Genomic DNA, 12340 nt, shown 5'->3' on the forward strand with positions numbered 1-12340 from the left:
GACTTATTTATATGTGCATTGGTGGTATTTTAGCAACATCACAGGTAATATAGAAAAGAATTCGCTGTACAAAGGTGATTTGCCATGAACAGATAGCCTCGTTCTCTTTAGCTATTTATCAGATTCAGAGAATGAATAATTAGACATTACCTTTATTCCTGAATCCCAGGCTTTCGTTGACTCTTTGGAACTTGGTAAAGCTTTTATTTCTATTAAAAATTGAGTAGTTTTCAGTATTTGTAGTGCTGCTAACTAAAATAAAACTAATATTAGACCTAAAAATTCTTTTAAGAAATTAATTAGCTTGTTTATAGAAAGCATCAATTATAGTATTATATCTCAAGAATTTCTTGCCATATTAAATATTTAATATATGCAAATATTTATAGTTTTAAAATATAATTTATATTTAAAATTGAATGTTTAAAATATTCAAAAAATTGAAAATGTATATAAAGATATATTTATCATGCATGAATTTTTAAATAATACTATAGTTGGACACTTCAAATCTTTCATGTTGGAAACTTGTCACACAACTATCTGCATCCTCATGGTCATCAGTTACTATTTTAGAGTATTTAAAAAGTCTAAGTAGCTCTCTCAAATTAGAGGAAGTAACTTCTGGCTGGGAGCTATTTCTCATTTTTTTTGAAAGAAATTTTATGTAACATTGTTAAACAAATTGATGTAAGTTGCATATACATTATATATACTACACACACACACACACACACACACACACACACACACATTCATTCTTCTCTTATACATTGCATTTGACCACAGTTTCCCTTCCCTCCACTCCTCATGTGGGTTTTTTCCTTCAGTTTCTTTATATATGGAGTACATTGGCTGATTTGTATATATTCTATCCCAACATCTCTGAGATGAAGCCTATTTGGTCATGGTGGGTGTTCTTTTTGATATGTTCCTGGATTACATTTGCAAGTATTTTGTTGAGTATTTTTGCATCCATTTTCATAAGGAAAATTGGCCTGCATTTCTTTTATGTTGGATATTTATGCAGTTTGGGTGTCAGGGTGACTGTGGCCCCCTAAAATGAATTTGGCATTGTTTCTTCTGTTTCTATTTGTAGACTAATTTGAGGAATATTGGCATTAGCTCTTCTTTGAAAATCTGGTAGAATTCTGAGCTAAAACTGTTTTGCCCTGGGCTTCCCCACTCCCACTCCTTTGGGGTTATAGATCTATTTAAGTTGTTTATCTGATTTTGATTTAATTTTGGTAAATCGTATCTATCCAGATTTCCTTTAGATATTTCAATTTTGTCAAGTACAGGTTTTTAAAGTATGACCTGATAATTCTTTGGTATTCCTTGGTGCCTGTTGTTATGTCCCTCTTTTCATTTCTGATCTTTAAATTTTAGATACTGTCTTTCTGCCTTTTAGTTAGTTTGGCTAAGATCTTGCCTGTCTTGCTGATTTTCTTAAAGAACTGTTTCTATTTTATTGATTCTTTGCATTCTCCTTGTTTCTATTCTATTGATTTCAGCCCTCTGTTTGATCATTTCCTGCCATCCACTCCTCTTGGGTGTGCTTGCTTCTTTCTGTTCTAGATCTTTCCGGTGTGCTGTGTGTTTGCTAGAATGAGATGTCTGCAGTTTCTTTATGAAGGCCCTTAATGCTATGAACTTTGTCTTACTGCTGCTTTCATTGTGTCCCATAAGTTTGGGCATGTTATACACTCATTTTCATTGAATTCAAGGACTTCTTTAATTTCTTTCCTTATTTCTGCCTTGATCCATTGAGTCACTGAGTAGAGAGTTGTTCAGTGTCTGTGAGTTTGTAGGCTTTTCGTTGTTTCTGTCCTTACTGAATTCCAGCTTTAAGCCATGGTGGCATGACAGTATACAGGGTCTGATAGTATACAGTTTTCTTGCATCTGTTGAGACTTGCTTTGTGACCAAGTATATAGTCAATTTTGGAGAATGTTCCATGAGGTGCTGAGAAGAAGTATATTCTTTTGTGTTTGGGTGAAATGTTCTGTGGATATCTGTTATTACCATTTGACTCATGGCATCTGTTAGCTCCATTATTTTTCTGTTTAGTTTTTATCTGGATGACCTATGCATTGGTGAGAGTGGAGTATTGATGTCTTCCTTTATCAAATATGACAGGATCAATGTATATTAGTAGTGTTTATTTCACAAACATGGATTCCCTTGCATTTGGGGCAAAGATGTTAAACCTTGAAAGATCATCTTGGTGGATTCTTCCTTTGATGAGTATGAAGGATCCTTCCCTGTCTCTTGATTAACTTTGGTTTGCAGCCTATAGAATGGCTACAGTAGTTTGCTTCTTAGGTTCATTTGCTTGGGGAATATTTTTCTATCCTTTTCTCATGTAATGCCTATCTTTGATGTTGAGGTGTGTTTCTTCTATGTAGCAGAAGGATGAATCTTTTTTTTTTTTCATCCATTTTTTAGCCTGTAATTTTTCATTTGGGAATTGACTCCATTGATACTGAGAGATATTAGTGACCCACAATTGTTAGTTCCTGTTGTTGTTGTTGTTGTTGGTGGTGTGTGTGTGCGCACGTGCACACATGTGCACATGTGTTTCTTTTCTTTTGATTTTGCTGGTTTGAGATTATTTATTTCCTATGTTTTCATGGGTATAGTTAACCTCCTTGGGTTGGAGTTTACATTTTAGTACCTTCTGTGGCTATGTGGATAGTTACTGTAAATTTGACTTTATCATAGAATATTTTATTTTCTCCATCTATGGTGATTGAAAAATTTGCTGGGTATAATAGTCTGGGCTAGCACCTGTGGCCTCTCAGAGTCTGTGGGACGTCTGTCCAGACCCTTCTGGCTTCTGAGAAGTCAAGTTTAGTTCTAATAGGTCTACCTTTATATGTTACTTGTTTTTTCTTCCCCTCACAGCTTTTAATATTTTTCTTTGTTTTTTTTATGTTTAGATTTTTGAGTATTATGCAGCTAGGAGACTTTCTTTTCTGGCCCAATCTGGCCCAAATGTAAACTTCTTGTACTTTTATAGACATGTCCTTCTTCAGCTTAGGAAAATTTTCTTCTATGATTTAGTTGAAAATATTTTCTGGGCTTTTGGGCCAGCAATCTTTCCCTTCATCTATTCTTATTTCATAATGTTTCAGATTTCCTGGATGTTTTGTGTCAAGAATTTTGTTAGATTTAATATTGTCCTTGACTGGTGTGTCTGTTTCTTCTATCATATTTTTTATGCCTGAGATTTTCTCTTTTATCTCTCGTATTCTGTTTGTGATGCTTATATCTGTAGTTTCTGTTAGCTTACCTAGAGTTCCCATTTCCAGAATTCCTTCAGTTTGTGTTTTCTTTATTGCTTCTATTTCCATTTTCAGGTCTTGAACAGTTTTATTCATTTCCTTCAACTTTTTCTTTGTTTTTTCTTGGATTTCTTTAAGAGATTAAATAATTTTCTCCACTTGTTGGTTTAACAATTCCTGGATTTCTTTAAGGAATTTGTCATTTCCTCTTTAAGGACTTCTGTGGTCTTCATAAAGTTCATTTTAAGGGTTCTTTCTTTCTTTCTTTCTTTCTTTCTTTCTTTCTTTCTTTCTTTCTTTTTCATCTGTACTGGAATATTCAGAGCTTGCTGTGGTAGGATAGTTGGGCTCTTGTGTTGACATATTGCCCTGACTATTTTTCATTGCGTTCTTACACTGGCATCTAGGCATCCAGGTTTGGGGCAATTATAGGTCTAGGTGTTGATTTTTGAATTTGTCTTTATTGGATGGCTGGGTTCCCCCTTAACCCCCCTCCTTGGTTTCTGTTTCTTCTCTAGTCTTTTGGCTTGTCTGACCTGTGGTTGAGTAGGGGGTCATCATATAAGTTGGAGGCTGGACGGAGAGAGGGGATTGGAATTTTGGAGGCCACCAGTTGAGGTGGGGGGGGTCTTCCACAGGAGTTGTGAGCCAGGAGATGGTGTTGAAGAAGGGAGGACCAATTTGCAGTAGGCAGGCAGACACTGAGAATGTGGGGGCAATTCATGGGTAAGCAGCCTGCCTAGGGTTCTGCCAGCCGGTGTGAACTTTGCTTAGGCAGGGGGCTTCCACTGGAGTTGTGGACTGGGATATGGTGATGAGGGGAGGGTGGTTGGAGGAAGGCTGGATGGGCATTTGGTAGGCCACTGGCAGTGGGGCTAACCTGGGTTTCTGGCTGCTACTGTGGCCTCTGGTAGACCAGGCATTTCCACTAGAGTTGTAAGCTGGAATCCTGATTTGCTTTTATATGCCACATTTCTATATATGATGCATGGTTTTAAGCACTTCAAAATATTATTTTTATATATGAGAATGTTTCAGAAACTGAGGATTGAAAAAAGAAAGTAGAGATACATAGATAGGTGGCTTAGAAAATTAGTCCCTGTCTCCTAACTGTGATGATTGATCTCAAGCACCCATGTAAATTAAATATTGGGTAGGTATAATAGCCTTTTTGTAATCCTATCACTGGGGAACGGGAAACAGAAAATCTCCAGAGCAAGCTGGCTGCCTATACTAGTTAGATCTGTGAGTTCTGGGTTTAAAATAAGACCTTGCTTCAGTAAGTAAAATAGTGATCAGAGAAGACAACTGATGTCAGCCTCCGGTCTCCACACAGATACTCACACAGAGATACACCTGTGCATATATGTGTGAACATGCATGCAAGTGTCTCTCCTCACATACAGAGAACGTAGTTTGCCTGAGCTTATGCCACTAGTAAGTATTGAGTTAGATTTGAATGCTTGGGGCCTGGGGATTACTCAGCCTGATCATGGCAGGTTTCTGTTTTGGAAATAGACTCTTTATTGCTTTGAGTCCTCTTAACACTGTGCCACATCCCTGGCCTTTGTCTTGAGTTGTTTTAATGCCCTGAAGGAGAAGAGAACGTATCCAAAGAACTCCTGTAGTCTCCTATAGACATCTACACCTTTATTTCTACAGATGCACATGATATGCTTCTAGGCAAGTAGGGTAGGCTTGTAACATCTTCCTCATAATATGATTTTTCTCATCTGCAGGTTTTAAATGCACAGAGAGCAGGATACAAAGCAGCCATAGTTCACAATGTAGACTCTGATGACCTTATTAGCATGGGATCCAACGACAGTAAGTACAGGTATCACTTCTCTTGTCTCCTGATTGACAGATCATTTCAAATGAAAATTAACAAAAGTTCTTCTTTCGTTTTCTGTTTATATAATAACGTTTCTTCTTTATCAGATAATTCTTAGCTTGGGACAATTTGATTTCCAATTGAGGCAGAATTGACTTGTCCTTTATTTTGAATGGTTAAGGTGTTTTTGTTTTGTTTTTTTGTTTGTTTTTTGCTTATATGTTTACTTATTTGTAGACATTTTCTTTAAAAAAAAAAAAAGAAGTCAAAAGCCATAAATAGCCATTTAATTACTTGTTAGACATGCCATGGAATACCTGTAAGATGGATTAATGAGCAAAGGCATTGTCAGGACTGATCTGAGCTCAGTCTCCTTAAACCACATAGTAGAAGAAAGAGAATCCATGCTTGAAAGTTGTCCTCTGTCCACCACATGCATTCCATGGGACGGATGGACAGACATACACACACATACACACACACACACACACACACACACAAACACATACAAAATAAATAAAAATGTAATGAAAATTACAGAATGTTGTAGAATCGTTTTTATAATTTATATAGGTATATATAACATTAAATTTTAAGATGTATAGATAAAGTATCTACTGTATTCTGCTGAAATTTCAAAGCCATATATCTTATGCATTATTTTGTATGTTTTTTGCATGTGCATGCATGGGTGTGTATTTTATTTTATTATCATATAAATATGGTGTTTTGCTGCATGTGTCTATGTGCACCATGTATGTGCAGTTACCACAGAAGCTAGGAGAGGGCACCGGACACCCTGGATTTGGGATGTAGACAGTTGTGAGCTGCCCTGTGGGTGCTAGGAATAGATGAGTCCCGTGGAGGAGCAGGCAAGTGATCTTGATGCTGAGACTCTCTACTGCCCTTTCACCTTATTTTTTGAGGTTTTCTACAGATCCAAATGTACTGATTAGTTGGATTGCTGCCTGGCAAGACCTGGTGATCCTCCTCTCTGTCTCCCACTTCAGGAATTACAGTGATGAGCTGGGTTTTTATATAGGTGCTAGATACCCAAGCTCGATGGATGGATGCTTTCTTTCTTTCTCTCTTCCTTCCTTCCTCCTACTCTCCCCTGCTTCCCTCCCTCGCTCCCTCGCCTTCCTTTCCTCCTTTTTTTCCTTTCTTTCTCCTTCTTTTCCTCCTCCTTCTTTTTTGTTTTTGTTTTTGAGACAAGGTTTCTCTGTGTGTTCCTGGCTGTCCTGGAACTCAATGCATAGACCAAGCTTGCCTAGAACTCACAGAAATCTACCTGCCTCTGCCTCCCAAGTTTTGGGATTAAAGGCGTGTGCCACTATGCTTTTTTTATATCAGTTGGCCTTTTATATTATATGGATACACCCATAATTTTTATTTGAAATAAGAATATTTTCTTATTACAAATCTTAGTTCACAAGGAGAAATGAGCCAACTTTAATAAGCTAATTAGCTTTTTTCTTTTCTTTTTTAAAAGTGGTATTTTGGTTTTTCTCTGTGTAGTCTTGGCTGTCCTGGACTCACTTTGTAGATCAGATTGGTCTCAAACTCACAGAGCCACCTGCCTCTGCCCCCCTGAGTGCTGGGATTAAAGGCATGCGCCACCACACCCTGCTTAACTCCCTGCTTAACTACCACCACAACCTGCTTAACATTTTTCAATGGTTTTATTTGTTTTTGTTTTGAGGTAAGGTACTATGTAGTACAGTGAACTCACAGGAAGCTGTACTAGACTGTCTCCGCCTTCAGGGTGCCATGATTGAAGGTGTGTCCCACCATGCCCAGCTAGTCACTGTTTTTTGTTTTTGTTTTTTTTTTTAAAGCTGTTTCCTTCGCTCAATATAGTTTCCATAACTCCAGGCTATCATGTATTTTTTTAATTAAGTTTTTTTTGAGAACTTCATTCATGAGTTCTATATTTACACCATTTCTGTCCCTTCCTCTCTTCTCTCCAGCATCTTTTGTGTTCCTCCCTCTGTCTCAAATCCATGATTTTGTCTCCTCTAAGTGTTATTGTTTTAAGCACACAAACTGTAGAGTTCATTTTGTGATGTTTGTGTGGACATATGTTTAGGGCTGACCACTTGGCATTGGATAACCTATCAGGGGCTCATCCTGGAGAAAATTTATTCTCTCTCTCTCAGAAGCCATTGCTTGCCTATAGCTCTTCATGTAGAGCTGGAGCCTTGTGAAATTTTTCCCATCAATGTTGACATGTGGACTGTGGTTGTTGTCATTGTGCTGTCTTGCTGGGGCAACCATATTGTTGAGATTTTGTGGGTACAGCTCTCTTGTCTTGTCTAGAAGATACTATCTTGCAGCCGACATCATTGTCCTGTCTTTTAGAATCCTTCTGCTCCTCCTCACTCAATTTTCATGAACCTTAGGAATGGAGGTTGTGTTGTAGAGGTATCAATTGAGGTGGGACACTCCGCTGTCACTTATGCTTGGTATTTTGACCAATTGTTGATCTCTATGTAGCTTCTATCTGCAGCAAAATGAAGCTTCTTTGATGATGGGTGAGAGCCTTATTTATCTTTTGGGTGTAAGCATAAGTATTTAGAATGCAGTTAGAAATTATGCTGTTCTAGGCAACTGGCAGCAGAGTGCATGACCTCACCAGCCATGGGTGGTTGGCTAGGTTTGCAGTGCCATGCATGAATTCCATACTATTGAGCAGACTTCAGGTCCAATTAGACAGCTCTTGGTTATCCCCAGAGGAGTGTGCCACTGTTGTACCATTGAGGGTGTCTTCCTGGACAGTAGTTGTTGTGACTCCTACACGTTATAGCTGCAGAGGACATAGTATCTTACATAGTATCTCTTGATACTGTCTTTAAGCTCTGTGAGGCAACTAAGGCCAATGGAAATAGCCTGTATTGTTTCAGGGAGTCTCTTGGATCATCCTGAGTACCACCTTGAAAGGGGGGGTTCCCAAACCTGCCACTGGGGTTTCTGTCAGCTAGACTATGGCTTGGGGACAACATTGTCACTGTGTATGGTATAACTCGATTAAAAATTTACATGTTATGTGTGTGTGCTTCTATGTGTATGTGTGCATGTGCACTTATATTGTATATATATTTTTGAGTAAGCTTGTGTTTCCCTATGGTATTTTGAAACATCCTTAATGTTATTTCCCTCTCCTTCCTTTCTCTCTCTGTAGTCCCTTTCCTTCCCCTCTCCAGTTAAAGTCTTGCCCGACTTTTCTCATTTTCCCTGTTTGGTATCTAAACTAAATTAATAAAATCTCTAATTGTTACTGTTTATTGGCCACATTCATGCTTATAAGATTTTCATTTTTAATTACAAACCAGTATGTCTCTTGCTACTGAACCTCAATGATTTACATATGCAGAGTCAAACATAGGGTTTTCTTGGAACAAAAGGTGAACATGAAGGTGCAGACTGAGACAGTACATTGGAATGTATTTGGTCCTCCACGCAGCCTCATCCTCAATAAATAGCAGATATTTTATTTCTTAACAGATCAGTCTTATAATCTAAGGAAAGTACTTTGCTATTGTCTGTTCTTTAGCTCTAATATGATGAGCAAAATTATATTTAAAATCTAATGTGTTCCTTTATTTATATAAATGATCTCAGCCTAGCCAGAGCTGTGATGATTATGGAGTGTGTGAGACATCCTATAAGAAGTCCTAGCATTCAGTGCGGCCTGACAAGCATGGCACAGGCAGCACCAGACTTGTGAGATGAGCAGGGGGTTATGCATCAAATAAGATGATGCTGTGTTCTCATGAAACATAGGACATGTATACATTACACATCCATCATGATCATGTATTAGTTCTCTATGGTAAAACGGTTTAAGCCTTTTCTTTTGTTTTGAAATACATAGTGTACCCTTGTGGCTAGCACATCAGAACTGCTTTTGAGAAGTGTCTACTTGGATCTGTTGCCCATTTTAGAGTCAGGGTGTTTAGATTTTTTGAGAGTGAGATTTTTGATTTCCTTATATTGTCAGACCTTTAGTTTGCAAATACTTTCTGCCATTGTATAGGCTGTCTCTCCAAGTCTATTGGTTATTTCTTTTGTTGTGCAAAAGAAACTGCAGATTTGACTGTTTCCTTTCCCCCTTTACAATACCCTCTTTTAATTTCTTTTTATAAATCTCAGTTGATACATTTTAACTCAGTTACATTTGTTATCTATATACATTACTGGCAAAATAAAAGAAGGCATCTTTGGCTAGGATTCTAACTCAAACTCAAGCTTTTTATCCAAGTAAGGTCTATGCTGTATTTTTCTTGACATCATAACTCAATAGATGTTATTTCTAATAATTTTAAGTCAATAGCTTCAAGTCAAGTCTCTCCACTTTATCATAGTCTCTTATGGAAGAATAACATCTCTTATACAGGGAATATAATTCCAAACTTTGTCAATAAAATTTAGTGGTTGGTGATGTGGGTAAAAGTATGTACCATGTAAGCCCGAACAATTTGAGTTCAAACCTGTACGGAATGCCAGCTATGGTAATGTGCACTTATAATCCCAGCTCTCCTACAGTGAAATGGGAGGCAAAGACAGAGGATCACCCATGAGCCAGCTAGCCTGGAGTACACAGCCCGACAGAAACAACAAGAAAGACTCTTCTTCTTCTTCTTCTTCTTCTTCTTCTTCTTCTTCTTCTTCTTCTTCTTCTTCTTCTTCTTCTTCTTCTTCTCTCTCTCTCTCTCTCTCTCTCTCTCTCTCTCTCTCTCTCTCTGGAATCCTGAAAAAGTAGAATCTAATGCCAATGAAGAAACAGACTTGTGGAGTAGAGAGATGGGTCAGAGATTAAAAGCACTGTCTGCTCTTCCAGAAGTCCTGAGTTCAATTCCTGGAAACCACAAAGTGGCTCACAAACATCTATACTGTGACCTGATGCCTCTTCTGGCTTGCAGGTGTACATGCAGATGGAGCACTCATGTACATAATAATAAATAAATCTTTAAAACAAAACAAAACAAAACAACCCCCCCCCCAAAAAAAAACAGACTTGCTAGTGAAAGTGAGAACAAGCAGGGAAAGAGAGTAAACTTCCTTCTTCCAAACAAACAGCAACAAAAAAATAAATTTCTCTAGATACACTCACATAGTAAAGCTGCTTTTTAATTAGTAACATTAAAAAGATTGTGGTATTTTTTGCTGTCATATTTATTATATTTTTACATTATAAAACTTAATATATAAATATAAAATATAATGTTATTATATTTTTATTATTTAAAACACTTTTAAAATTAAATATATTTGGTCCATATTTCCCCTCCCACAAGTCCTTGCAGATCTTCCACCCTTCCCTACCCACCCAACCTTAAGATCTTTTTCAAAAGATAAGCAAGCCCCCAGTACAATAGCATACTCCTCCCAATACCACCAAACTGAAACCAAATAAAAGCAGACAAAAAAGTCTATGGAATCCAATTATATGTTGCTCTGAACATGAGGCCTATCCTGGAGTCATAGATATACTCAGAGAAAACTGATTTTCTCCCAACAGGTACAAGTGACAATTCAGTTGTTAGCCTATCCCTAGCAGATAGGTTCTTATTTATTTATTTATTTATTCACTTTAAAATTATAACAAAATAAAATAAAACACAAACTATCACATTGAAGTTGGAAAGACAAGCCAACAGAAGGAAGAGAGTCCAAGAGAAGCTATAAGAATCAGAGACCGACTCATTGAGACACATATGAATCCATAAAAAACGAAAAGAAAAACCCAAACAAACACTAATTGGAAGCTGTAATTGTTGTGGGGTATTCACCAGAGACAACTGCTTGGACATGGGCTTAAGCCAATATGAAGTCTTTATTATTATTTATTGTTTGGGATCCTACTGTAGTCCCAAGCCTTTTTCAGGGTGAGCTTTTATATCATGTCCTGGGTTGACATACTTCAGCTAACAAGAACAATTAGCCAGAAGCAAACTACAGAAGTCAAAAAGCAAGGTTAGTACATTTAGAGCCTTTGTCATAAGTATGGACGTTGGATTAGGTCTGTTTTAGTTGGACAGGTGGCGCCGTCTTCATGCTGAGTTTACAGCTGGAATGGTCCTTCCACCATGGAGTCAGTAGTGCTGATGTTACGGGGCCTACTAAGGCCTGGGTTCCTGTTACAATAATGTATACACAGAGGACCTAGTGCAGACTCATGCTGGCTTTATGTATGCTGGTTCAATCTCTGAGATTTCATCTGAGCTATACTCATTTTATTTTGAGGGCCCTGTTTTCTTGGTGTCCTCCATTCCCCTCTGGCTCTTCCACTCTTCCCACCTACTCATATGGTGTCCTGCCTACAAGATGTGCTTGGGCAATGGTGCCATAAAACTTGTGGAAATAAACAACTAAGCACTGATCTGATTTAAGGCATACATCAGAGATGGAACCCATACCCGACACTGCTTGGGTGACCGAGAACGCTAGACTAGATAGCCCGAGGACCTAAGGTAAAACCAAATACTACTAGTCTGAAAACAAGAAGAAAAATGTAGCAATAAAGTGACTCCTAATGATATTCTGCTATACTCATAGATCAGGGCCATTGTCAGAGAAACTTCTTCCTGCACCATGTGCGAACAAATACAGAGACCCACAGCAAGACATTATGCAGAGAGTGAGAGACCTTGAAAAAAACTCAGCCCTAAATGAGCTGTCTCCATCACATGCCTTGACTTAGACAATTGTTGTTATTTGTGTTTCTGATGATTTTATTTCCATACCTGAATAATGGGTAATATTACAAAAATTATTTTTTGGTGGCATTTTATTTTCATTTTAAATATGGAGGTCAGAGACACCAGTTAGAAGCTAACTCCGCTCTGACCTCTAGCTCCTTGCCTCTTACCAGTTAATCCCTGTCACCATTTTCCTCTTGAGAGCCAGAGTCATGGTATTGTCCGTTAGACTTCTTCCATTGGTGGCTTGTTTCTGTCCTGGAAATGAGTCGGTAAATTGTCCCCTTTACGCAGGAATTAAGTTATGTGTGGGAAGGAAAGCTAAAACTTTTCCCTTGTCTTTGTTCTTTGATAGTTAGTTTTAACTACAGAAGAGTAAGGCAAATGGAAATATTTAAGATAAAAATTATGTCTCTACCTTGTAAGACTGTTGAAAGAACTAAGAAGTGATTGTGTATATGACAAACCTCACCTTTGTAATATCTTATGGTGTTTCTGAACACATTTATGGTAAGTGT

General features: G+C 37.7%; 1 protein-coding gene across 2 annotated transcripts in view; it reads left to right on the top strand.

Moving 5' to 3' along the window:
• RNF13 (ring finger protein 13) overlaps nt 1-12340 on the top strand; it is an 89276-nt gene that overhangs the window by 44125 nt on the left and 32811 nt on the right. For both annotated transcript variants that reach the window (XM_084769357.1, XM_084769358.1), the window contains one exon: nt 5027-5114. In XM_084769357.1, coding sequence (XP_084625483.1) covers nt 5027-5114 — 88 coding nt within the window. The remainder of the gene's footprint in view (nt 1-5026; nt 5115-12340) is intronic.

The sequence above is a fragment of the Acomys minous genome (assembly GCF_964271855.1).
Source record: "Acomys minous genome assembly, chromosome: 19".
Taxonomy (NCBI): Eukaryota; Metazoa; Chordata; class Mammalia; order Rodentia; family Muridae; genus Acomys; species Acomys minous.